Genomic DNA, 26,367 nt, shown 5'->3' with positions numbered 1-26,367 from the left:
ATCTGACGCGAATAACGTGGGAAGCGTCCTTCGCGAATAACGGCCTTCCTGAATTGCGTGAGAGAGGCAAATTAACTCTTCGTTGCATACATATATTCACCGCTTCTATGGTTCTGGTCGCGCGAATTCGCCTTATTTCCACTGGTTTCTAGTCTATTTTCCATCGCATTTTCTTCTACTCTTGCTTTCGAGATCACGCAACTCGAAAGCTTCGCATTCCAGTATTTTCTTCCTCTGTTTCCCCGATACCCTTTATTACGAGACCTCACTTTCACTCGTTTTTATCCATCGAGAAATCTTGCTGTCTGACCGGAAGAACGTTAATTTTCTATAAGCTGTAGATCCGTTATTATTTATAAAATAATTGACGTTACCAATTAGAGCCTTGCATTCTAAAATATTCCCTTCTTCTTGCTTTCAGGATCACGCGTCTCGAAAGCTTGCCTGTGTTTAGCGGTCGTCGTTCTTTGGCTCGAATGTCTGAGAAAGGAAAGCGGCAACCCTCTCTCTCTTTCTTTTTCTTCGTCGAACGACCTATTGTTTCTGCGAGATGGATGGGAACCGCGAATATGCTGCGAATGGTGGTAGTTGTCTTGCGATTATTTTCTTGGTACTAATCTAAGATGCGCTTGTGTGATAGAGAGGAACCACCTGACACGAAGCTGAGTATGTACTTATGCTATATGTATAGCTGAGTATGATCTTCGTGTGGAAGTTCATGCGGAACGCGGTGAAATCTCTGACTGTTAATTTGCTATCGTCTATAGAGAAGGCCACTTTAATTGTTCACGAGTAATTCATCAATAGACTGCGATTCTTTTTATGCAAATTCATGTTTTTATGAATGCAATTACACTTCGTCCTCTAAATATTATAACGAGTACCTTACATTGGATATTTTCTGCACTATGTATATTATCGTATTTAAATATTCGTACATTTAAATTTCTTACCTATACGTAAGCATCCATAGTTTATTTATTAATGGAATATTAATTGAGTATTTTCAAAGAATCAGGACCTTTGTAGTAAATTTTGACATTGAATCTTCTTCGTCTATGTTGATTTCGAATTGAAACAATTCCACGTAAAGAATCAACGAACCACGAGGATCATTTGCATTGGAAATGAAGTCATAAAATCTCGTGCCACTTTCGATGGATTTCGACACCGTATGTAATATGAATTTTTCATGCAAGCGTTAATTAACAAAAATATTCGATCCAGTCATCAGATCCACGAAGAAGATCTCAATAATGGAGCATAAATGTTGTTGATACTATATCTACAACTTTTCCATTAAGATGCGTAATTTCTTTTGATGCTATATTGATAAATGTCTAGGTTACAGCATTATTTACAAAGTTATTACATGGCAAAATCGATCTTGATCGGTGGTACTTTTGATCGAAATTAATCGAAGAGATTCCTCGACGATAGACTACCTTAGGCACAACCAGTCGGGCTTCCGTTTGAATTCCTGACAAGGTAACGACCAAGAAGGAGCATAATACCTCACGAAGCAACCTCACATGCGACACAATCAACCCGCACACCAGTGTCAAACGGGACACGCACGATAGAAACACGTGCAGCGCGCACACATGTGCAGGCCGGTTAAACGGGAGAACCGGCAAGACTTCCGTTGCTTGGGGCGTCAGGCTAAAAGGTGTAGGAATTCGATTCGGTGGCATAAAAAGCAACGTCGATGGTGAGCTTCGATCTGAGCAAAGGAGGGAACATATTACACATATTAATACACGAAGGGAAAGGAAGAAAGTCAACGTCGAAGAAATTTAACACTGATTAATGTCGAAATCGTGCTGGTCTTACTTTCCTGATTGTCGACGAAAATCACACGGTCGTGCGCTCTTCTTTTAGAAAGCTAAAGTCCTCTTTGTAGCACGTGAATCAACGGCACATATACGTAAATCGGTAAACAGAAAGCACCTAATTATACGGCTAGCTAATTAAACGATCCCAATGCGAGAATATATCAGTCTTCCATCTCTTTCCGCGAAGAAATCGTCTTTCCGCCTAGTCACCGTACACTCGGGTCGAGGAACAACCTGTATCGTATACACGAGCATTGTACTTACATGCCTGTTTCATGCACACAGGTGTACACTCCACAACGATGTATAATGTACACGTATGGTCGATCGTACGTACGAAGGATGTAGTTAAGCGAGTATTATAATATACGCGCGTCGACTGATACTACATCCATCCAGCACGCTGACAAACATAAATTCTATCGTGTGCACGAGCACTAGTGGGTGTCGTTGCTATTGTGCACCAAGACTCGTACGCGGACTAAGATACGCACATGCATGGTCGGACGCGATTCTATTCTCGTGCATTCCGAGCCATGCGGGTAGTATAGGGCTGCACGTTTCCTGTGTACTCACGCCAGCCAGCTCTTTACGCGTACGTAAATGCGTAAGCGCGTGTAGACGTGAACACATGTGCGATGTTGCGGCCGTAAACCGCGTGTTTATTGTCGCACCGACGCGACGTGGCGAGTACATGAGAACCCGATGTCATATTGTACCGCGGTTCGACAAAAGCGGATCGTGATCTGGCATCGGTTTCTTTACTTCCGCTTGCGACACACGCGATAAATTATTATGGTCTGGTGTTTCGACAGTTATTACAGCTAATGTGCGATAGAATCTATCACATCATTCGTCTTTTCCTTTCTTGGAAATGCATTATACTGTATACTTTGATATTATATACTTATTGTATATTGTTATATGGATATTGTATACTTTGAATTTTCAAATTCTATTTTTGTATCGTTATGATCTCTCAATTGATATTCAATAAAGTTTATGTATTGGTTGATCTTATTTAGTCTGTCAATACATCCTCTGACACATTTACAATTTCATAATATACCAAATAATTCAATTGATATACCAAAGTAACAAGTTATAAAATTCTGTAATTGAAACGGGAACAAGAATTTGAAGTTTGCTTTCAAATATCTTTAAATCAGTATAAAAAATTCTACTTTCTTCAGAGTCACTGATACAGTTTATCTACTTAGCCTTATTTTAACTGTGAAGAAACAATAATTTAACTCTAATTTTTGTCACTTTCATTTCTATCTTAATTTTATATCCCTATTTTTTTTCTCTATGTAAAAAGATTTATCTCATATAATAAATAAATGAACATAGAAGAAGTTTATACATTAATAAAAGCGAGATTGAATATCGAACGACAGGCTGTTGAAAAGACGAGATTCAAACACGTAATGTTACGTCAGAGGCGGTATTGAGCGATCGATCAACCCGTGTTGACCAATAGGATATCGACATGATCGCGCAGGTGCCTGGAAAAACGTGGGTGCCACCATCTCGTGGGTGGTACGAAGGCTAGAAATTCATGATTTTTGCTCACCTTTCGAAAATATAAAGTTTTCGTTGAGTGAGGTCGCCGTCGCCCACGTTATCGCGACCGGTGAACAGCTGCGAGACATGGCGAATGAAAAGTTGGTTCCTTTCCCGCGTAGGACGACAGCGAGACGTGATTACGGCAACACGTGCAACTCCAGCGATCAGATATAGTAAACGAAATAAAAATTCGTTTTGTCTCTGGGGAACAGAATAGACGCGTTATTTAATCGTTGATCCAAACAATCATGACGTCGTTTGGTTGCAATTGAGAAAGATAACTGTACGCGTGTCGTCGATTGTTGCAAATTAATTGAGAACAAGAAACACGATACAGTAAGCATGCGTGATTAATTTCATTGCTTCTCTCGTTCTTAGAATCCATCGATCACGATGTCGGTTACGCGATCTGGTGAACAAGGCGTCGATTATCCCAAATCTTTCAGACTAGCGAGTACGTCGTCTTGTTATGTCAGCAGAGCACAAGAAGCCTTTTCAAGCAATCGTAACATCGAACCCTTAATGTGGACATGTAATAAATAATAAAAAATTGTAGGCTGAACATTTTCTGATCGAATAAATTGTATGGTCAATTATTGTATGTATTGAGAGATGTTTCTGATAGATAATTTCTTCATGTCGATCGCAGCAGATAAAAAACGCAGACAGTGTATTGGAATTACGTTGCATTATTATGCCGAACACGGTTCCCGTGAATGCATGATGGCGCGCCAAGCAAGATCTTGCATCTTTACCTGTCGACCTGTCCATTCTGTTCCTAGGCAGGTCCCGAAAAAAACCTGTTTTGGTCACAATCGAATGCATTCGTGTCTGCTCTATCAGCAACCAATAGAGAATAGGGAATGATGTCATGTTAAACTCCTACCTGTTTTCGTTGAAGATATCTTCATTTAAATGCATAAACATTCTTGTCATTTGTGTATCTTAAGGCTGATCAAGAGCGATACTGTTTAGATACTTTTTGTATCCGTAGAGAAACACGCTTTTTCCTCAATGAGAGTTATATTCTTTCTTCAAGTTTCAATGCATATATATATATATATATTTAACAAGTATAGTTGATCCTCTATAAAACACGTATAATATGCAAATTCAGCTTCATTGTATCGAAAAGAAAATATTTCGTAGCAAAGGAATACATACATTTCTGCATCAATAACTGAATTTCCATTTTACATCGACAACAGCGCCAATTCGACTGGTTCGGCGAGTCAAAGGATGAATCATTGCTTGAAATACAGGAATCTTACTTTCCTAAGCGTTGCCGGCAGTATAGTAATCGTGGCGCCACATTGTGGACGAAGACAGTAACGCAGGTTGCATCTGGATGACTCGTAGCAGGGGAAAATGTCTCGCAGGTATCTGGTTTGACGAACCACGATGCGTGCGTGGTGCATGTGTGTGCGTATCGTGTGAATTTTCGCAGGTGGTGATTTTTCGTGCAGAACGAATATCCGAGATCTGCCGGTGGACGGACGCTAATCGAAACAAGCAGACGCGACTTCGAGGCGCCGTGATCGCGGGGCGTATCCCAAAATCGTGGCGGAGAAACGGTCCTGCTTTCGTCCAGTAAACTTCGTCGTGCTACGTGCGTCGTGTTTTGTCGTGTTCCGTGAGAAAATCGTAATTCTGTAAAAAAGGAAGCGCGAGTGAGAACAAATTGAAGGGGTTGAATATCAGCTAATCGAGGGAAATTGATTTGACATGACGACCACCGAGCTGACTCACCTTCCTGAACGATGTCGAGTCGCTTTGTAACGAATTTTGAAAAATTCTATTGTTAAACAATAATCTGAATAATCTTCGCATAGCAACCAACAAATCTTCTTTATTATCATCGAACGTCTCACTGTGAATCACTGCCAATGAGTAACTCAGCCGACGATTCTTACGTACAAAAGCTAGGTTATCTGCAACTCGAGGATGAATCCACCGACGCCGGCGGTGCATCGGGTACCGGCAGGGTCACGGGATCACGACCTGAGGCTCAGGTACCCGTGTCGAGGAATGTCATAAGCAGAACAGATACTAGAGGACCTGGTAGACCAGTTGGTGCTATTGAAAGTTTCATTGAGAGCAATACTGACACTTGCAGGCAGTCAGCAGCTGATTACAAGCTATATGAGCGTGAAAATATAATAGCTGCATCAAGATTTCCCACACCAAAACCAGTAGAGCAAATCAGTGCTCAGCAGCAACAAAATCAAAACCGTATGAGTCATCAGCAAGCACCAGTATATGAAAATATTGACTATTATCCGCAACAAAATCAACCTCATCCTCCATATTATCATCCAGTGGAATCTAGGAAGAGCCCTAAGAGTAGTCCTAGGGGATCTTTAGCAGGTGAATCTTATGAACCTACTTTCAGAAAAGCACAACCACAGGTTCCTACTGGAAATCGATATCAATCTGCATCACCAGCAAAAGAATTACCTCCATATGAGGCACCTCCTGTGTATGAAAATATTCAGGAGGTGCATTTCCCAGAAAACACACAAAATAAACCAGGCCCTCAGGTTCCACCAAATTATTATCACCCAGCAACAATTAATGGCGGTGATTATGTTGTTATGACAGGAAAAGTGGGCCAAGCACAAAATCAAAGAGGTATGACACAAAATTTATCGTACACACAACAAAGAGGAAGCAATATACGTGGCCAAAGTTATGATGGCTCTAGTTTACAACGCTGTGTTGATTCATCCACATCAAGGTACTTACAAGGATCTTCTTCGTCTTTAGATCATCAAGCTGGTAGAAGTGCTTATGTTCCACCATCTGAACTACAAACACCAACCAGAAATTTTAATTATAATTCTGAGCAACAACAACAACATTCTCCCAGATCTGGACTTCCTTATCATAGTGAGTCACCACCGATACGCTTACCTCCAGAGCCACATCATTATCGTGGATCTCTGGATAGTACAATGAGTGGACAGCATGGATTTAGAGCTTCAAATCATATAGAAACTGTACAACAGTCCCAATACCGCCAGGATAGTCCCCAAAGTTACAAATCTTACATAGAATCACCCGCAAGAAGTACAAATACAAATATTACTGGAGAGACTCAGGCCAGAAACTCACCTGTCTATGGTGTGAGGCAAGGAGAGCAATCTGCTTGCCGCAATTCTCCCTGTTATTCTCCAAGTAGAATGTTACCACCAAATGAGAGAAACTATCATCATCAAGAACCTAGATCAGAATTTCCTGTCAGAAATTCTCCAATATATTCCTCGAATAGATCATCAGAACACTTAAGATTAAGTAATTTACAGAATGATAGAAGTTTTGTTCAAGATGCAACTGATCCTTCTGATACATCAAAACCATCACCTATGTATTCACCTAGCCGTAGTGATTCTTCCAGAACCATAGCCAATAATAATAATACAAGAGGTTCCCCGAAAGTAAGTCCAACTCACAACCAGGTATCGTCCGATATAGTCGCACAAAATGTGATTAATTCGCCAAGACACGTGTCACCATCTTCCGCAAACAATATTATCGGAAGTCCTCTACGTGGTCAGGTACAAACACCAGTGACCACTGGTGCATCAACCATCGCAGAATCTGATCCAAATGTTCATGGGCCTAGAATCACCAGTCTCCCTCCAGGGGTGACCAGTGGTGTAGCCGGCCCAGTCTTTTTAAATGCCGGTGTACCTGTATTGCAAAGGCCACCCGAACCTGAACTTGAAGAAAGAAAGTCAGTCAGTCCACCGATCAAACCGACATCCGGCAAGGGACTACTACCCTACAATGTTATACCGCCTAGACCTTCCGTAAGGAACTGGCTTATACAATTAAAAAAAGATACATTAACCATTAGCGTTTAATTCGATTTTGTGCTTTTTCCTCTTTGTAAAACCTGTTCACAATGTAACGCTGTAATCGCACGTTAATTGGGTTACGGGAACGCATCGTTGCTTTCGATTTGTTTTGGATGAATGCCAAGTATGCTGATCCATTTGCATGCTGATTTCATATAAAAGGTATGACTACTAACACTAACGATTATACAATTTATCGTGATGATTTTTTTATAGAAATTGACGATGAAGAATAATAAACTGTGAATTTTTTGTTATGCTTTTTATAATCGATGCTTGTTAGGATACAAAAAAGCTGGTGATGATTTTATTTAAACGATGATGTCACAAATGTCAGTTATTATCGCTAATATTTTATATAATGGCTGACCTGTGTAACGATAAGATTAGCAATTTGCTTAGATGCAAATGTTATTTCAAGTAGCCCGATAAATATTTCCTCCCATTTACCAAAAAAAAAAAAAAAAAAAATATATATATATCGGGACGACATCGACTTCAACAATTTTCAATATTGCGTGAAAAAGAACGCGTATCGCTCGCAATACCTTATGATTCGTGACGAGTTTTTTCTTCGAACTCGCGCTGAATCACACGTTGTAAATCGTCAGCTCCTGACAAGCGCTGTATAGTTACCGTGCAATATTTTATTCATACAAGATGCGTACGTATCCTCTCTAAGCATGTAATATACCCTCTGTGTTTCGAACTTTTTTCTTTTTTGCCACGAATGTTGTTGTAACCGCATGCAAATTTATGTGTCCCTGTGACGAAATCCCATCCCAATCTATGGCATCATTTGTCAGTATCGATCACAACGCGGAATGTGATTTATTTCTTGTAGGGACCCACCGAAGCAGAGAGGAAAATAGAAGAATTGACAAGACAACTCGAAGAGGAGATGGAAAAGCAGGAAGAAGAAGGGGAATACTTCGGTAAGAAACAACGATCGAACAATACTCGTAAGACAGTCGTCGAGCATTCAGGAGGATATTTTTTATTCCGTAAATTTGTCTATGCAATAGCTCCCCATTGTAAGATTTTTATTGACACAATGTTTACATAGTTTTACCGTAGCAAATTCTGTTTTCCTAACAATGTTTGTATAATATTCTTAAACAGATTGAGATGTGACAATTTGGCATAATTCCGTCATTAGAGGAGTTAATTTCCGACACGTTCCGATCCATAATTTGCACCGATTCTGAGAACGAATAAAAAGCAGCAGGGTACCGTGCCAATTCCCACGGCACAAGTTCCCCCTTGGTAGACCGGTTTTGGAAAATGGAGTCAAGTTTCAGTGTGTCGCGAAACTTTTTAACCCGGCGTTTCGTTGACATTCACTCTCTGCCCATTCGTTTCCACCTACGTGTCTTCGCACCTACGTGAAGCATCACAAGTGTGCGTGTTACATGTATTTGTTAGGTGAACGCAGACATGCACTATCTCTTCCTTGTATTGCACGTGTATGTCCGAACACTGTAAGGTGGTATTCACATTGGACACTTTCTTCGACGTCTATTGTGTTTTGTAATTAAGTATTCGTTGTTTCGATGAAGATTACTTCACAGACAGGAAGGTAGAAGCTTCGAAGAATAGGTGTCCAAAAATATCGATGAAGTACAATTGGACAAGGGATTTGTAGCGTCATTTTATTCTAGTTCAAAGCTCAAAATTTATAAGATATTTATGTTAGAAATCTAACGTCATGTTTGTCGTTCTAGTAGTTTTGTAAATAACTGGCGCGGTTACACAACTATGAAACACTTATCAATGCAGATAAATACGCATTCGATGCAAATAGCTTTCAGCCATGTCTATATTTGGCTGCGCATTTTTTTTAGAACCAGTATTTTCCAATAATTCATACGATAATGGCGTTGTAGATTTTATTTAAACGCAGCCTAACCGTAGTCAAAGAGGAACTGAAAAATCCGCGCGCGTGGATAGGAACTTCAGTCGAGCAAGCCAATCTCAGCCGAGAGGTAGCTGGCGTTTAGGTGAGCTTAGTTTGTTTCTCTTCGTTTTTGTGTACGAGTTCTATTCTTCGTGTAACGTCCTGTACACGGCAAACTGCCGTGGCCAGGTCGCGCTCGCCGCGGTAAGTAATCTCGTTATAGATAGACTAGTCCGACTCGTTGGTGGATTCTAGTTCGAGCGAGACTGGCCTAGTGAAACTGAACCGTTGTATCGAAACTACAAGTGTCACGAACGGCAAATGAGGGATAAAGGATTCCTGTGAAGGGAATGGCAGGGCCTGTGTTACCTATTGATAGTTGTGAGTTTCTTCCGTAGTTCCTCTGGATCGTGTCATTAGTCCGTATTTCTTCTGACAGTTATTGACCCTGAAGAGCGGATCTTATTGTCGAGTATCGACGAGGGTATTTTTAAACTTTGCCCAATGCGACTAAACTATAGAGTTATGGTTGACAAGGCATTTTCATGACTTTAAAAATAGTTCCAAATGTTTAACGCTACTGCTACGAAAAAAATTTATTTTTTAAATGTATTCTGTTGCAATATTATAAAGGATACGTTAATGCTTTTCGACAGGTATTTGTCACACATGCGGTGAAAAAGTAACGGGGGCGGGTCAGGCCTGCCAAGCTATGGGCAACCTTTATCACACAAATTGCTTCATATGCTGTTCCTGTGGAAGAGCGTTACGCGGTAAAGCGTTCTATAATGTCCACGGAAGAGTATACTGCGAGGAAGATTATCTGGTACGTAAGACAATAATTGCAATAGACGAGTGATATGATGACGTAGCTCATAGAACATTTTGTCTGCAGTACTCTGGCTTCCAACAAACTGCTGAGAAGTGCGCAATCTGTGGTCACCTCATTATGGAAATGGTAATTAAATCGATAATGATAAAACGATTTACGTTGAGGTTTTAATTTATTCTATATTTTCTTACTTGTAGATATTACAAGCTATGGGAAAGTCCTACCATCCAGGGTGCTTTAGATGTTGCGTTTGTAACGAATGTCTTGATGGTGTTCCCTTCACGGTTGACGTTGACAATAAAATTTACTGTGTTAACGATTACCATAGGATGTTCGCGCCAAAGTGTGCTTCCTGTGGGAAGGGAATCACTCCAGTTGAGGTAAGTAGTTATATTTTCAAATGAGTGATTTTTGTAAAAATAACGGACATATCTTATTGATACGATTTATTTCTCAGGGTACAGAGGAAACCGTAAGAGTTGTTTCCATGGACAAAGATTTCCATGTAGATTGTTACGTTTGCGAGGATTGTGGTATGCAACTGACCGACGAACCGGACAAACGATGCTACCCACTCGATGGTAGGCTTATGTGTCGTGCGTGCCACATCCAACGCATATCCCACACGCAACCCAGGGCTCCACAGCCAGTATCAGCTAGTTATCAATTTATGGGATAAGTTAAGTTAAATATATTAAGTTGAATATTTAAAATTGAATTGCATATCGGTCATCCGGCAATGAACATCGTTAAGAATTGACTGAACAAATCGACCTATCACTAACGCAAAGCTTACATGTGTCTATCCGTTAACGAAGTAGAAATTTATAGAAAAAATACAGTTATCGATATTTACAATATAATTAATCAATGTTTACAAAAGTAATATAGCTTTATTGTTCCTCTAAAATGTGAGAGGTTTGACGTGATCTAGTAAGACTGGATATTTGCAAAATCGAAATATCTACACTGCCTTTTGGGATCATCTAGAATTTAGATTATATAGTCAGGACGATGTTTGATCTTTTTTTAGCAATGTATATTATTCCGTTTTTATGAAAAATAATTTCCCATTGACAGCTATTAATATAGGTTAGTACCATATTTAATATATGTGGTCTTATTTATTTTGCCCAAGTATTCGCGTTAAGATGTATGCGAATACAGTGGTCTCGTTAGGACGAACGAGTTGCGCAGGCAACTGTGATATATTAGCATAATAACTACATTGTTGTTAAGCAATGATTCCTTATTTTAGTTCATGTATATATGTTTGATAGATATAGTTATGTATATTAATATTATATTATCATACATTATATATAATATAAGAACAATCCTGCTGTCAATGTATATCGACTTTCTTATGATTAATAATTTTGGGCGCATCTCGACGTGGTGATTTATGATGATTATAGTGCATTATTACTGTATTTGACGTATCGCGTTTGCTAACAGTATTTATTATGACAATACACCATATATTGGTTGCTAGTATCAAAACTTCATACAAGACTCTTGACTTTCGTGAATATTACTCAGGAATTTTAATACGATCGTGACAACCTTATCGTTTAAAAATTATGTGAATGTTAATGTTTAAATCAATGAATGGTACTAAATAAGGTTCGGTGCATTGAAGACGAATAATTTTAGTTTACTACAATGCACAATTTGTGCTGCCAAAAAAGCTTCTCTATATCTGACTAATTAATCAATATATCTGTGTGTAAATAAGGCAGGCTGAAGATAAACTACGAGTATTGTAGGTGAAAAGTACAATGTTATTTAAGTATATGTGCGGTATATAAGACAAAACATCTGTTCAATAAAGAAGGGTATATCTGAGCATCTGTAATTCGTGTCAATTAATTTTTTTAAAGGTTTCAAGGTGGGGTAGGTATATGTAGTAGTTTTTTCATATAATGTTACATATAAGATTTTTCTTTTATCATAACACAATAACGTTTACACATTTACAAGTGATAATATACATCCTTTTCATCAATCAGGCTTTTAGATTGAATCTCTTATCCAGGTGATCAATTAGCTTTGTCCCATATGTTTTTGCTATGTTTTTGGAGGTTCTGTCTGTCGTTCTATTTTGAATCCTGTTTTTGGAGTCATTGTTGTTGTTGTTTTACTTGATTCTGTTGTCTGTAACATAGAACAAATTATACAGAACATATTATAAATTTGAGGGCAGCGCACTAGAAACCTAGGAAAGCAAATTAAAAAAAGACTAAACATTTAGAGAATTTTGAATTCAGTAGAAAATAGACCTACACACAGTATCATATGCAGACTACATCAAGAAGGCATGTAACAAATAATGTAGTTGTCAGTTTTAGATAAATGTCTTTGCACAGTTTACTATCAAGTAAAGGAATAATTTAGTGTAGTTATACCTTGTATACCATTTGTGATTGTTTACCAAATGACAAAGGTTTTACTATTCCTGACTTGCTAAGCTGTCTAATAGCCATTGTTGTGCACCCTATACATTATATACACATATATATTATTAATTTTTCATATGATCAACAATTTTGAGAATTGTTTTTGCTTAATTACCTATAGTGACAGTATATCTAAGAGGCGTAAATATTTTATAAAGGAGATATGCTAAGGCCCAGTTTCCAACAGTAGAATCTTTTACTTTGTCTATATACTTCTTACTAAAATGCATAAGCTCCATGAGGTGTGAAATATCCACTCCACTGAAAGAATAGGCATTGCAAAGTATTGTGATCACATATAATTTTATATGTAATTTATTATATAAATACTATTTGACAGTGCTTACTTTTTGATTGTTACATAGAATGTGACAATCCATCCTATAGAGGTAACTATATGAACTGGTACTAAAATATGCCAGTAATCCTTGGTCATTTGTTTCATTTTGGCGAAAACTGAAAGTTTTTTCATCGGTTCTATTTTCGGGGCATCTCCTTTACTAGCGTTCAAGTTACAATAACGCGTGACCAGGATATTCTTACCAAATTTATGTCTACATGGCATTTCGTATGTTTTAATATGATTGAGAAACGGGACATAATTGCGCGACAAGTTTCTGTAATGTGGATGCCTTTCTGAAATCGACAACGTCGCGATTGTAATTGTAAACCATTGGTAAAATAATCTTACGCATCAACCTACCGAAAAATTTCAATCTCCAACGCCTTGAATCGGTATATCGTGTAAGACGTGTTGTCTCTAAGAAATTTTTTGTCACCAATATGGGACTAAATCCTAAAGTAGTTGCGAACCTTATGCCCCGGCAGAAAGACACATCCATTTTCGAAAAAGCGATTGTGGCTATTTCTAACCAAGAAACTGTGCTTTCAAGTTGTACTGTGAGTTAGTTACAGTCCTGAGTTTGTCGAGTTGTACGTCTTGGACAGGTAAATTGGACAGAACTTACCGAAAGATTACTTAGTTTTTCCGGCGTTGGCCTACGTAATGTTTGTAAAAATTACGTAAATATAGTAACAAAAACTCACATGTTTCTCGTATCGTTTACTGTAAAAGACTAGTTTGATGATCGAAACGTAACGAATGATAGCAGAGACATCTATCGAATTCTTTATCGTTAATATGCATATAGGCGGATGCTACAACTGAAAAGATATTTTGGTAGGAAACTTCATAGACAATTGTCGGTTATTATTTTTAAACTAACAACATAAAACAACAAAATCATTTTAAGCATAGTTATAAATAAATTTAATGTAAAATACTAATGGTACAATATGTAGATAAATATGATACTTCTTTTGGCATCAATTGCATAGTACAGTTACAAGATACATATAAATATCTTATTATGTAGTTGTTCAAAGATTTCATAAAGTATTTACATAATCTCTAATTTGTGTTATATATACAGCGATATATTATCTTCTCTTTTTGCTATTAACATATTGAGATTCGCGTACTAATCAAGGCCAGTGGGAGGAATAACTGTGAGGTGATCTTTCGGGCGCCATTTTGGTACCAGTGAAAAAACAACGCTGAAATAAATTCAAGAAGGTCTATAGTTGTGATGTATTATTAGTATATTATGCAACTAATATTCTATAGAATCTAGTCTCTTCTTATTTTTACCTGTGTCATCGCGATTTGTGATCCAACCAACAACAGGTTCCATTTCATTTTGTCGTTTTAGCCATTTATTTAGGGGCTCGAAATATCTTAATATAGCACTAGCATCCATCCTGTTTGTTCTACCTCTTGTCATTTGTCGTACCACATCTTTCCAAGATCTGGACGAACCAATTGATAGTACATCGCTGAAAAAATAAGAAATGAAGAGGGAATATATTTTCTATACTTTTTTTTTTATTATCATTTGTTTACACATACGATAATAATCTCCCAGCTTCTCTTGATCTATAAAAATCACAAGTATGTAAATCACCAGTGTGGCCTGCTATTTCACATAAAGACTCGAACAATTGAAATTGCAAGACAACACCAACAAAGTACCTAAAAATAAGATCATATAAATATTAGAATTTATTAAATTGATATATTAATATCTATTATTTAATAAATAAATTTAATAAAAAATTTCTAATTTAATAAAAGCTCTTTTATACTTGGCATAAAGAGCGTCAGCTGGTATATGATACTTCGATCCAGGATCAAAATCTCTTTCAGATCGTGGCACTGGAGGCACAATTCCTTGATACTGCAATCTTAATTCCCACCATTTATTTGTCATATCCGTAATACCCTCGTTGAATACACGCCACCTCCACTTTTAACATAAAAGGACAGAGATGTATTCACAGTTTCAAAAAGATATCGCACTTGCAAATAAAATATTGTAAAACCTCATCAACTATGTACGCAAATGGCATGTAGGCAACTTTACGAAGTGCCATTAGCATCAAGAAATTGATATCGCTTCCATAATCATCCGTAGAATTATCGTGTAATTCGAGTTTACTTAAATGTTGGGGGGTGAACACGGAAAGTTCAATGGCGTCACTGACTGCTTCGAAAAATCCTAATTTACACAAGGTTGGTATTTATTAAATCATTCAACTTTTATTATCACAATGATAATTCTTTTTGTCACCTGGAATTGCCTCGTTTCGAAATAATAATGGTTGATCGCTATATTGTAAGAAGTATTGCAATCGAGCGATCTCATGGTGTGTTGATAGTAAATCCTCCATCGTAACCCTCGTACACTGCTTAATGCTATAAAATTAATCGATTAAATATATTAAATCATACTTTACCAACAATGATAAATACCTGTAATTCATCCTATTGCAAAAATCCCAAGCACTGGGAGTACACTTGACTTCCCTGTCGATAGGTTTCTCAAACATCGAGAATCTCCAGAATTCAGGTGGCATTGGCTTCATTCCAAGAGAAGTAAAGAATTCCTCTGCTATTTGGAACATCCTGGAATATCTTCTTTATTAATATCGTAATATATCAATTAATATTACATTTAAGCATTACCATCGTAATATTACCTCAACGGTGTGAATCTTCGAATCATCATTTCCAAAGTGACGTCTAATTTTTTACTTGCTGGAAATGGCTGTACTAGGTCGAAAAGATCTTCCCAATTTTGTGCCCACATATTTCCTAAAATATGCGCCGGAATTGGTCCATCCCTTCTTATTTTATCGCCGTATCTTTCGAATAGTTTCGTTCTTATATAAGTAAAGAGATTTTTGTATAAATGCGTGATCGCCGACATTACGTCTGCTGTGTTCTGTCGAAAGTATTCGTCTTCGAACAATTCTCTCATTTGATCACCTGCATCCTCAAAACCTAAGTCGGAAGATGCTTTTAAAATATGGATTCTTTTCTAAGAAGATTTTCAATGCAATTACATATAATTTTATTCACCATTTAGTCTAGCAGCTTGATTTGCTAGTTGAACGTATCTCATGTATTTATTTTTAAGTTGAGGCCCAGTAGCTTCATGCCAAGCATGCCAATAATATAATAATTCATCATAGTCCTTAGATTTTGCCATTATTTTATTCACATCTAAGAAATATGCATTTATTTATTTGATATTCACAATTTGTTGATTATTATATGGACGAGTAAACTAACCATGATCTAAATTCAGGTCACAATTTGCACCTATCGTTCTGTAAGGACACACCCTTGTTCGCACATATATTTCCTTCATTTCGAGAATCAGACTGTGCAACTGAAAATCATTAATATTTCCGTCGTTTTGAGTTTTCATGAGATAATATTCTAATATTTACCTCATTAAATTTGTCATCTGTCAAAGAATTTCGTCCCCTGATAGCGATCATCTTGAGTTCCCTTTTAGCGAAGGGATCTCCTATTCGACTCCAAGCGAAACTGACAGCCTTGCGCCACGAAATTCGGTCAAATTTCAACTTCAAAGTCTGTTCCTCTATCTGATAAAGCAAAAATAATTAAATTTCTGACAAACTATTTCTGACAATTGAATATTTTTAGAAAAGATTTTTTTTTGGCAAGATCTATGTACCATTCTTCGACGGTTTTCTTCAGTGACATTTGTTGCAAAATTCCATTGCGCTGTCATTACTCTCGTGCACATTGCGGAAGCTTCACTATCATATTCTCGAAGAAATTGTACAGCATCCCCCAAATTCACGTTCATACCCTAAATTCAATTTAAAAGGAAATAAAACAAAACTAATATATACATCGAAGCAAAATCATATTCTTTCTTCTGTAACCAAACTGCAGTATAATAGAATTTGCAATGCTACTTTATACTTTTAACCGTGAAAATGGTTACAGAGAACATTCCTACTGACCCAGATAGCGTGATCATATGATTCAAGGCCTAATTAGAATTTTAAATGCAGCTTTGATCTAATACTCCCCAGGGGATAACAAGTCTCCCTCCAACCGTATCAAGTAGGCTTCTATCAAAGTGTATCATCGCCAAAATACCGTTAATGTGATTTATAAACAACAATGAAGTAGAAAACACCGAAATCATAATTCATTTCCTTACCTCTAAATACTTGCTGCAGCTTCTCTGCATAAGAGAACAAATAATCACTATACCAATCAATTTCCTCAGAATCCTCATTTTTGTCATAGTTAAAGTGAAACCAAAAATAAGACAAATAAATTGCAAGTGTCGTTGATCTCTTTCGAAATCGTTTTTCATTCTCACGGGAAATAAAATGCAGTTAGAAAGTCAGGATGTTGATCAATCGGCTCTTCATGCACCACTGAGCATATTATTCTTGCCATTTCACTGTCTGTCTTTTATATTTCAAAAAATTGTCTTTTACACGATACTAATAAAAATGAAAAATTCTTTTTCACGATGATTCATTGACACAACAAGCGTGATCTTTCACTTCCTTTTATGATTGAAACACTGTTAGAAACTTTCGATTCCATCGTAAAACGCAATCTTCGATACCATCGTCCCACATAAGGAACGCTCATTAGGTTTGATAAAGAGGCTTTTGAAGTTTTTAATAAGGAATTACTTAAATTATTTGCAGGAAGAATTTCGATAAGTACTGTTTGGCAATTAGCAGTTGATCGAACATTCGGTACGTCGATGTTGTCGTCGCAAAACTGAATCACCGCAGAAAGAGAGACAGGTCTTCCGGACGGATATTCCACGGGCGAAAAGAGGAAGGGACAGGCATCGTCGGTGCGTGAAGCGTGACCACCCAACATACCGTAGCACACGCCAAAATCCTCCTATCTTCAACCCGATTCATATTTCTTAATGCATTTACAAGAATGCATGAATACAGCTTAGAATGAACGGAGGAGCCGAAGATTTTTCTTTTTATGGGACAGAGTTCCCAATTTCTCTTCTCAGTCAAATTTTTTTTTTGTATCGTACATTTTACATTTACAGTAACACTATCGAAAAATTTATAAACCCACCTTGCATCCCATAGTTGAAAAACAAATTTTAATAATAAAGTTTTCGTTTTATTTGAAAATCACTTACTATATATTTTTCGTAAAAGATTTAAAAAATGTGCTGTCTTTGAAATTAGAAAATTGGTTACTTAAAAATATAAAGGTTGAGTGTAAATTTATCGGACTTGAAACGATTTCAAAAATTAGTTATTAAAAATTGTCGAACGATGCTTTCGGTTCGTTCAGTATCTAAACAATTTTTTTCAAACAATTTGTGTTTTATGGAAAGTACTGGTGTCATGGAAAGTGGATGATCGTTCCATGTTTCCTTCGTCTTCTAAACAAGCACCGTAACTCCAATTATTCGGTGGCGTAACCAGTGACTATATGGGACCGCCGTAATTTTTTTACAGATATAATTGCATCCACCTTTGCGTCTCCTAGCGAAGACTTGTGCGTTCGACCAGTGGAAACAATTTTAAGGTCCTCGAGTAAGGTGATGGAAAAAGTAGGTAAAAATTTTAAGAAGTTATTGGGTATCTCGTGTCCGATATTTTCTTCCCCCTTATACTAAAGTAATATATCAAATCAATAAATGAATCTCAAATTGTATAAAATTGTACCGTGACTTACTGTCTCTGCCTGGCTTCTTCGTCCATACGAGATTTCTTTTTGATCTGAGTCTGCTTTCTATATTCCTCAAATATTATCTTCTCTATATTCCTACGTCTCTGCAGTAATTTATAAGTTTTGTCTAATTCCTCGCATTCTACTTGTATGTGGACGAATTCTAAAATATCTGGTGCCTAAAGATAATATCTTTTCTTACAAACAATCTCATTAATCTACTTATTTTATCATAGAATCTTATCAATGAACAAAAGTGAACATTTACGATATGATTATCCATGAAACTTAATAAATTTTGCAATTTCTTGTTCAGCCGTTTCACTTTAACATCAACGATCCGCTGCTCGATATTTAACTCTTTAATCTGATCCTGTTTCGTTATAATTTCGCTCTTCACCTCGTTCAATTTACGCAACAGATCTCCCAGTTTCTGCTTGTGTTGCGTCAATTTCAGATGGTAGTACCCTGTTACGAATACAATGTACGGACCTAATCTTATACAAGATCTTACACTCGTTCAAGATCGATCACCTGCGATCCTCTTCATATCTATCACGTACAGGTTCTTTTCTTCGAGCATCTTTGCGTAATCCTGGTTCTCGATGCTTAATTTCTCGAAGTCAACGGCGTGAAGTAACTCGCCTAGTTCCTTCCTCTGAGCAAGCTGCTGTTTAGCCTTTCTGATCAGCATTCTCAATGTAGCGCTCTTCAATCTTAGCCTCTCTAGTATCGTGTTCGCGGATCTCAGCCATTCTTCGATGAATCTTCGCGAGAAGTCGCGCGTGAAAAATGCATTCACAATACGGTGGTAGACTCTGAAACACGTGCAATCACCTGATCACTCGTTCGGCAGGAATCTTCCCTGTTATAGAGTCCACGCCCTCTACAACCACTTCCGATTCGAACTCTGCCGTCGATTCATGCGCCTCGCTGATCCGAATTTCGATTTCCTCGATCTTTGCCCTCATGGTTGCTTTCTTCTTTCGCACGAACACTTGCATCTGTTCCAGTTTCCGTTTCATCTCCTCCACTTCCTTTCTTGCCATAAACATCCGATGCGCTATTGTGATTCTGATAGGATGAAAGTGTGGTTCGATAAAGAATTTTTATGATGTTTAAGGCATTCGAGACCGGAGTAGTTTGATAAGATTGTTCAAAGCGGCCGAGTGGTTCCTGCAGTTATAGTTAATTCTAGTAGTGAAATATTCATCTTTTATTTGATCTTAGAACCGATGGATAGTTTATACTTTGGATACTTCATTCTACAATTAATTTTTTAATGACCCTTTTAGTTGCAATCCGAGAATTGGCTGATAACTAAATCTTTATAAATTCCACAATTCATTTTTCAGTGATTTTTTTACTTGAAATCTAAGGATTTACCGATAACATAAATATCTTTGCAAATCTTCTACTTTACAATTAATTTCCCAATGACATTTTTCAGATGGTCCTGAAATTTTTTAGGTAACCTGGATATTGAGTACTCAATCCTTGGGTAGAACTATAGCATGATTCGACATATAGATCACCGGTCTCGAATGAATTTACTTGATATTCTGACTTCGGGCTATCGCCTGTAGTTCCCACTGTCATGATGCTTGTTGCTCCTAATCGATTTACGGATGGCACGCTGACAATGCTAGACGTACTAACAACACTATGTCTGCCAGGGTCATGGAAATTTATCACGCTTTCTTGGAAGCTCATACGCGATGATCTTGGCAATAAGTGTGCTGTAACTCTTTTTGTGATTTTTACTCTGTCCAGGACGTTCTTGATGGCTTGATAAGAATTTTGGACGATTGATAAATTTTCTTTATGAATTCAATTTGAAATTTAATTTAAATTAACAAAGATTTATAGAGATACTACTCTTTACTTTTGAGACTGTGAGGATCTTGTCGGCTCAAGTACCGCTCATACATGTCGTTTTCTAGGGTCAACATCCAGATTTCTTGCAAAAGGTCACTGTGCATTTGGTGCAAGTCATCAAGATTCATAACTATAATCGAAGGTTAAGAGAGTTGTAAACGTTCAGATTAAAAGTGGAGAACGTTGGCTGACACGCACCATCGAAACTTATGTCATCGTCGTGTCTCTGGATCATTCGGGATCCGATACTGAATATACTCTCCCGCATCGACATTGTGATCAACAATTCATTTATTAAATAAATAACAAGAACGTGGGATGAGGATCTGAGGTTAGAATTTTTCTCTTTCTTTCGTGGCCTGAATCGAACTTAAGAAGAAGATTCTTTTTTCTTTTGCTATGTTCAAACGTTTAATTGTAAAATTTGAATAGGGTGATTTTAATGCACGGTGATTCGTATGTACAAAGTGTAACAAACTTCTGTGGTACGTGAAACAACAAAAACATAGTGTAGAAATAATGCATCATATATTGTGCTACATGTCTGCATCTTCTTCGAGCAGCGTTTCCTTTCCAATTTCTATCTCGTCGATGCATAAAGAGTATGTTATTCCAATATTTTTCTGACCAGAACTGTAAGTTCTAATCGACGCTGGGAGATCTCCTACCGTGAATAAGATCTCTGCACCGTCATCGGTAAATTCATTCTAGAATGGAATGTTCAATTATGATTTGTTTCAATTATAAGACAATTCGTTCTTTTTACCTCAGTCTCGATCTGTTGGCCATTCACCCAAACGTTTTGAGTTTGCTTATCTGCAAAAGAAATATTATTATTTTCATCTTTTTACCAGATAGAAAGATTGCAATTAAGAAAATAGTTACCTAGAACTATTCTATATTCTTCATTTCTAACATTAGCCAACCAGGTTTCCAAGATTTTCGACTGCGATCGCACAAAGCTTTTGTAAGGTTTCCCATTCACCCATAATGAGTAAGAATATTTCAAACCTACGTATATTTTATCGGATAATAAATATTTAATTTAAATAAGAAGCTTGTTATTATTTTGAAATGTGTTCACCTCGGATTGGATCGATTCTAATTACGAATTTATTATCGTTGAAAGTGAAAACTTCGTCTCCAACTAAATGAAACATCCAATCTCTGTAAATTATCTTTTCGCCATCAACCTTCACCAATCGACGACCCGTCGCTGTACCATGTTCGAATTCTATCACGTGATTTCCATCGCTTAAGGGAACACTCCATTTTGCAGTTGGTTCGTCCAACGATTCCAAAGTGTGCAAACTCCTGAAAAAAATTTTTTTGCTCATGGTTATTTTAGTACCATTCTAAGGTTATTTAAGATTATCTAAAGATTATTTTACAGTCATTCAAAGTCTGATTGAAAGCATGATATTAAAAATATGTAGTTCCAAAATTATATGCCACAAAATCCGTACAATCTATCTGATTGTCTAATATAATTTTAATGATATAATGTGAAATGCATTGGATCATTCAAAGGTTTATAGATTAATTAAATGAACGAATTTAGTTATATCATGTCAGGATAAAGATACAATACTATTTAGTACACATGATATTATTGATCTAATTTCTGTCCCCTTGTAGTGCCCATCATAGTATGTAATGTAGAGTCTAGATTGTAGACTATTAGTTCATGTGTTTTTAGATAAAAAAAAAAAAGACAGAAGCTATTACTGTGTATTATTTTGTTTATATACACGGAGAAATCTTATTAAAAGCATAAAATTTTCTTAGTTTTTACTTACTTTAACAGCATAGCAGCCATGTTTCCTTGATACTTGCTCTACCTTCACCTGTACTGGTCTCTTTATTGATCGAATTTCCTACGACTATTTCACGGATCGATAATCTAGCTATTCTACGTCATAGTATGTTGCATCGCAACAAAACTCCAACCAAATTTAATTTTCAAATAAACATGTTAAAAGAAATGAAATAGAACTGTGAACAATTAATACACAACAATTTATTTATTATCTGTAATTCTTACATATTATATTCTTTTATTATTCTATACACCGTTTTACAATAGAGATGATAAACAATTCCCAAATTATAATTTTGGGTATCGTAAACTTAATTATATTGTACTAGAAAATAAAATTATTGAGTAATAGGAGGTAACAATTTTCCCGAACACGGTCCAAATCCGATTCTATACCCATCACCGAGGCAGTAACCTATAAAACAATGTTCAACTGTCAATAATTTCGGAGCTATGTACAGCTTCTATTATTTAAACAAAAATAGCGAACGTACCGCGTATAATCACTTCGTCACCATCTTGCAGAAACTTCCGGTTGGTCCCATCTTTTAACGGTATAGGTCGAGTGCCTTTCCAAGAGAGCTCGAGCATGGAACCATAGGAATCATCAGCCTGAAACATACGACGATTCGATGGAACAGTGTACCTTGGACATCGACGATTTAATTGGACAATGAATAAGAATTTAGGACGCACCTCGCCACTTATCGTACCGGAAGCCATTAAGTCACCCGGATTGATATTGCATCCGGTTACGGTGTGGTGAGCTAATTGTTGTCGGGGTGTCCAGTACTGGTATTTATAGTTACTGCGACAGACAGTGGTAACGATACCATTTGGAGCTAGAAATTGTACAAGAAGAGAAGCAATGCATGCAAAGATTGCAAATACATTGATTCAAAATATCATTATAAAATAATCTCCTAATTCGAATAAAAATCTCGTAAATTCAGCTTACTTTTAATGTCAACTTCTAATTTAATATCAAAGTTACAAGGTTCGCTATGCTGTAGATAAGGAAATGGGGTTGGATCTTGTGGCACATTAGGTACTTTGAAAGGCTGTAAAGCCTCCATGGTGACTACCCATGGGGAAATTGTGGTTCCAAAATTTTTTGCTCCGAAAGGTCCCAGTGGAACGTATTCCCATTTTTGAATGTCTCTTGCTGTAATTATTTTTTCAATTAATCATGTCTTCTCTATTTCATTTTAGTATCTTCTTCTATGTGAAGATCATAAAAAGAAATTGTAAGATTTATGAAGAATTACCACTCCAGTCGTTCATAGCGACCATTCCGAAGATATGGTCATAAGCTTTGGATGCTGAAACGGTGTCACCTAAATTTGTAGGAGGTCCAACAAAGAAGGCTACTTCCAATTCGAAGTCCATTAATCTAGAAGGGCCGAACGCTGGAGGCGCACCCTCTACAGGAAGTGTCTGACCATGAGGTCTCCTTATCGGCGTGCCAGAAACGACGACTGAGCTTGCTCTTCCGTGGTAAGCAACTGGCAAATATTTCCTACAGGTGTACCAGATCTATTACGATTCTTTGAAATATTTTTTATTTTTATAAATGCAATTAAAGATACGTAATCCTTTAAATATTTTAGCGAATGCTTATATTTTCTGTATCTTTAATTTTTTAATTTCTTATAAATGTGATTAATTTAAAAATAATTGATTACCAATTTGGCATCAGAGCATTTTCCTTTCCACGGAACATTGTGCCTACATTTGTAGCGTGATGAATGGAAGAATAAAAATCTGTATAATCACCAATTTTTGCCGGTAGATGCATCGTTGCTTCATTCTGTTTTACAAATACCCTGAAAAGTGGAGTAGTTCGTAAAATATGTGATCTGTTCGTTTTTATTGAAAGATAAACAGTGCAATTTTTATTTTACTTCGAACGAGTATTTGGTTCTTGCAATGTAGGATTACTGGTTGATAACAAATCTTGAAGTTTGCTTCTGCCCTCTAGCCAACTAGGTCTTCCCAAGGCCATAAAGTCATTGAGGCAATCACGATGAAATACATCTTGATTATTTCTTAACAATGGTCCATCGAATAAGTGTGAAATAGCGGATAGATCTAAAATTTCGTCTCCTATTGCTACTCCTATTCTCTTTTGAGGCTGCAAGATTTGAAACTTATCGTGGTACAGTATGTTATCAACATTCGATAATATAGTTTGGCAGTAGGTACAATTAATAATTCAAATATAAAAGAAGTGTAATAATGTTTTGTCAGTTCTTCATGAAACCAGTACATAATTTTTTTAAACAATCTAGATGATCAATTTCAATGAAAATTAATTAGAAAAATATTATACAAGTTTAGTCGTTGTGTGATATGTAACAAGTTGTCGGAAGTGTATAAAAATAGACAGATTTAGAAAAATTCAAACTGAAAATGTAAAAAATCGATCTAATCGTTACAATAGTAGCTTATTGCTAATCATAAGTACGTTTGGAAATACGCGCCTTCAATTCTACCTGCTATTATCCAAACCACATGTAGATGGCGCTTTACTTAACTAACACTCCGATATTTTACTTATATCGATGAAACAATAGTTTTTGAATGGCAACAATATTATATTAATTTTGTATTATATCAATTATTTGCAACAATCGTTATCATGATAAATAATTTCAATAAAAATTTTTCCTTCTATATCCACATAACCTACAAACTTTCTTCTAGCTTTACTATCATTCTAATTTATATCTATATCTATGATGTACTAGAACATGTCACTTACATTGCTTTTTGTAGAAAAGATACCGTAAGGGAGATTTTCAATTGGAAAATCACAGTTTGGAGGATACTTCACGAAAGACTTCATGATCACAATTGCTTTGAACGACTGAGTCAAAACATCGCTTCAAAATGTAGATATATGATAATCTCGTAGAAGCTTGTCAAGGTCGACCGGCCACCATAACATAATTTATTCACCTGCTTACGAACAAGCCTCCGGTCTAACTGGTTCCTAATTTTTCTCACCGTGTTTTCTCTTTTTCCTAGAAAACTCTGCATACCAAAGAATTAATATATTAAGTAGTTCATTGAGCAACTTTGAGATCATGTTTATAAACTTGCTGTTAAATGTGAAAAAGTAATTATTTTCGCTTTAAGATCGTGTTATCTCTGTTAATCGAATAATTCGATAGAATTGTCGTCTCATTCTTTTATATTTCAACATTTTATTTTCTCAGTTGAGTGTTTATAAAGATTTTTAAACGGAATATCGATTTTATTAGAGTACAAAGGTTTGCTGAGAGTATTATTAATAAACTGTGGATGTTTGTTTGCATTTATGCTAATTTTAAAGATGCAGAAATGTACATTTTAAAGACGTATAATGAAGATAACATGTATGTAATGTACATAATATATAAAAATATTCTCGTTAGAATATCCAGTGAACGAAACTAATCTCTGCTTGTATTTTATATCTCTAGTTCTGGATATTTCTAGTTCTCCCCTTAAAAATAGGAATTCGTATAAATATCTGCAATCCAGTGATTAAATTAAATCTTACGTTATATAAATTGTTAGTGATGGAACAAAGATAGAAAGTATCACGTAACACTTATTGACAATTTGGGATAACAGCAGTTTATTAGACATTGATATACAGTGGATAATAGGGTCAATTAGGTGGTACTTGTCGTACAACAAGATCACGACGTGCCAGCAATCATCGCTATAACGCCACGTATAATCCATATTCTTTCGCTCGTATTACCGCCAGGAGAGTTTTGCACACACGTTTACACATATACATATTTATATATAATTATCTTCTCACCTATTTGTATGTATATAAATGTATTTTCTTGTTTTCTTTCTTTTTCTCTTGTTTTTGCTTAATTACGTACAATGTATAAGGATAGCTGCTTTCACGAATCGCGAGGAATCTTTAAATCCCGATAATACTTTTCGATCTTTCCTTCTTTCTCATTTGGAAGACGTCGGATTTTGTTGCTGTTCTCCTCGCTCCAACTTAGACTAATAATTAACGATAACGAGGTCACAGGGTTAATGAGATCACCCTGGGTCAGTTTGATAAATCACAAGGAAAGGAATTGACCAACGTTAATTATACTTGTGCCGATTTCGTCGGTTCTCTAGCTCCAAATGAAAGAAACGAAATTTAT

At 36.5% G+C, this 26,367-nt stretch overlaps 7 protein-coding genes across 11 annotated transcripts; 1 reads left to right on the top strand and 6 right to left on the bottom strand.

Annotated features, from left to right (window-relative positions):
* Nucleotides 1-4,627: 4,627 nt before the first annotated feature.
* Nucleotides 4,628-11,851, top strand: LOC122574031 (LIM domain-containing protein jub). Its single transcript, XM_043741090.1, has 6 exons — nucleotides 4,628-7,216; nucleotides 8,109-8,199; nucleotides 9,818-9,987; nucleotides 10,057-10,119; nucleotides 10,191-10,373; nucleotides 10,451-11,851. The coding sequence occupies exons 1-6, from the start codon at nucleotides 5,291-5,293 to the stop codon at nucleotides 10,670-10,672; spliced, it is 2,655 nt and encodes an 884-aa protein (XP_043597025.1). The 5' UTR covers nucleotides 4,628-5,290; the 3' UTR covers nucleotides 10,673-11,851.
* A 65-nt stretch (nucleotides 11,852-11,916) lies between these two features.
* On the bottom strand, nucleotides 11,917-13,567 carry LOC122574040 (protein FAM210A). 4 transcript variants are annotated; one of them, XM_043741122.1, is made up of 6 exons: nucleotides 13,421-13,567; nucleotides 13,156-13,332; nucleotides 12,800-13,088; nucleotides 12,568-12,713; nucleotides 12,402-12,490; nucleotides 11,917-12,150 (listed from the first exon to the last, which is right to left on the bottom strand). In XM_043741122.1, the coding sequence occupies exons 2-6, from the start codon at nucleotides 13,292-13,294 to the stop codon at nucleotides 12,064-12,066; spliced, it is 750 nt and encodes a 249-aa protein (XP_043597057.1). In that variant the 5' UTR covers nucleotides 13,295-13,332; nucleotides 13,421-13,567; the 3' UTR covers nucleotides 11,917-12,063. The 4 variants fall into 4 exon arrangements, with proteins under 4 accessions (XP_043597057.1, XP_043597059.1, XP_043597058.1 ...); XM_043741124.1 differs by having other exon boundaries at nucleotides 13,156-13,350; nucleotides 13,421-13,558; XM_043741123.1 differs by having other exon boundaries at nucleotides 13,156-13,337; nucleotides 13,421-13,536.
* On the bottom strand, nucleotides 13,228-17,155 carry LOC122574032 (angiotensin-converting enzyme-like). The gene is made up of 13 exons (XM_043741091.1): nucleotides 16,997-17,155; nucleotides 16,499-16,636; nucleotides 16,248-16,406; nucleotides 16,087-16,186; nucleotides 15,874-16,017; nucleotides 15,492-15,795; nucleotides 15,265-15,417; nucleotides 15,083-15,207; nucleotides 14,835-15,010; nucleotides 14,598-14,758; nucleotides 14,362-14,484; nucleotides 14,104-14,288; nucleotides 13,228-14,009 (listed from the first exon to the last, which is right to left on the bottom strand). The coding sequence occupies exons 1-13, from the start codon at nucleotides 17,153-17,155 to the stop codon at nucleotides 13,912-13,914; spliced, it is 2,025 nt and encodes a 674-aa protein (XP_043597026.1). The 3' UTR covers nucleotides 13,228-13,911.
* Nucleotides 17,156-18,493: 1,338 nt separating this feature from the next.
* On the bottom strand, nucleotides 18,494-19,198 carry LOC122574043 (coiled-coil domain-containing protein 113). Its single transcript, XM_043741129.1, has 3 exons — nucleotides 19,039-19,198; nucleotides 18,773-18,972; nucleotides 18,494-18,683 (listed from the first exon to the last, which is right to left on the bottom strand). The coding sequence occupies exons 1-3, from the start codon at nucleotides 19,196-19,198 to the stop codon at nucleotides 18,507-18,509; spliced, it is 537 nt and encodes a 178-aa protein (XP_043597064.1). The 3' UTR covers nucleotides 18,494-18,506.
* A 124-nt stretch (nucleotides 19,199-19,322) lies between these two features.
* Nucleotides 19,323-20,656, bottom strand: LOC122574370. The gene is made up of 4 exons (XM_043741887.1): nucleotides 20,581-20,656; nucleotides 20,390-20,512; nucleotides 20,072-20,333; nucleotides 19,323-19,578 (listed from the first exon to the last, which is right to left on the bottom strand). Exons 1-4 carry the CDS (start codon nucleotides 20,654-20,656, stop codon nucleotides 19,338-19,340), a joined length of 702 nt encoding a protein of 233 aa, XP_043597822.1. The 3' UTR covers nucleotides 19,323-19,337.
* On the bottom strand, nucleotides 19,569-22,235 carry LOC122574041 (fas apoptotic inhibitory molecule 1). 2 transcript variants are annotated; one of them, XM_043741127.1, is made up of 5 exons: nucleotides 22,182-22,235; nucleotides 21,467-21,696; nucleotides 21,268-21,393; nucleotides 21,149-21,198; nucleotides 19,569-21,089 (listed from the first exon to the last, which is right to left on the bottom strand). In XM_043741127.1, exons 1-5 carry the CDS (start codon nucleotides 22,199-22,201, stop codon nucleotides 20,919-20,921), a joined length of 597 nt encoding a protein of 198 aa, XP_043597062.1. In that variant the 5' UTR covers nucleotides 22,202-22,235; the 3' UTR covers nucleotides 19,569-20,918. The 2 variants fall into 2 exon arrangements, with proteins under 2 accessions (XP_043597062.1, XP_043597061.1); XM_043741126.1 differs by having other exon boundaries at nucleotides 21,467-22,235.
* A 147-nt stretch (nucleotides 22,236-22,382) lies between these two features.
* Nucleotides 22,383-25,154, bottom strand: LOC122574038 (fumarylacetoacetase). The gene is made up of 8 exons (XM_043741118.1): nucleotides 24,966-25,154; nucleotides 24,106-24,335; nucleotides 23,887-24,027; nucleotides 23,470-23,720; nucleotides 23,160-23,366; nucleotides 22,898-23,043; nucleotides 22,696-22,813; nucleotides 22,383-22,616 (listed from the first exon to the last, which is right to left on the bottom strand). The coding sequence occupies exons 1-8, from the start codon at nucleotides 25,047-25,049 to the stop codon at nucleotides 22,540-22,542; spliced, it is 1,254 nt and encodes a 417-aa protein (XP_043597053.1). The 5' UTR covers nucleotides 25,050-25,154; the 3' UTR covers nucleotides 22,383-22,539.
* Between the last annotated feature and the right edge of the window lie 1,213 nt (nucleotides 25,155-26,367).

The sequence above is a fragment of the Bombus pyrosoma genome, linkage group LG13 (assembly GCF_014825855.1).
Source record: "Bombus pyrosoma isolate SC7728 linkage group LG13, ASM1482585v1, whole genome shotgun sequence".
NCBI lineage: Eukaryota > Metazoa > Arthropoda > Insecta > Hymenoptera > Apidae > Bombus > Bombus pyrosoma.
The sequence above is the reverse complement of the archived record's forward strand: the minus strand, read 5'-3'. Positions and strand labels throughout refer to the sequence as shown.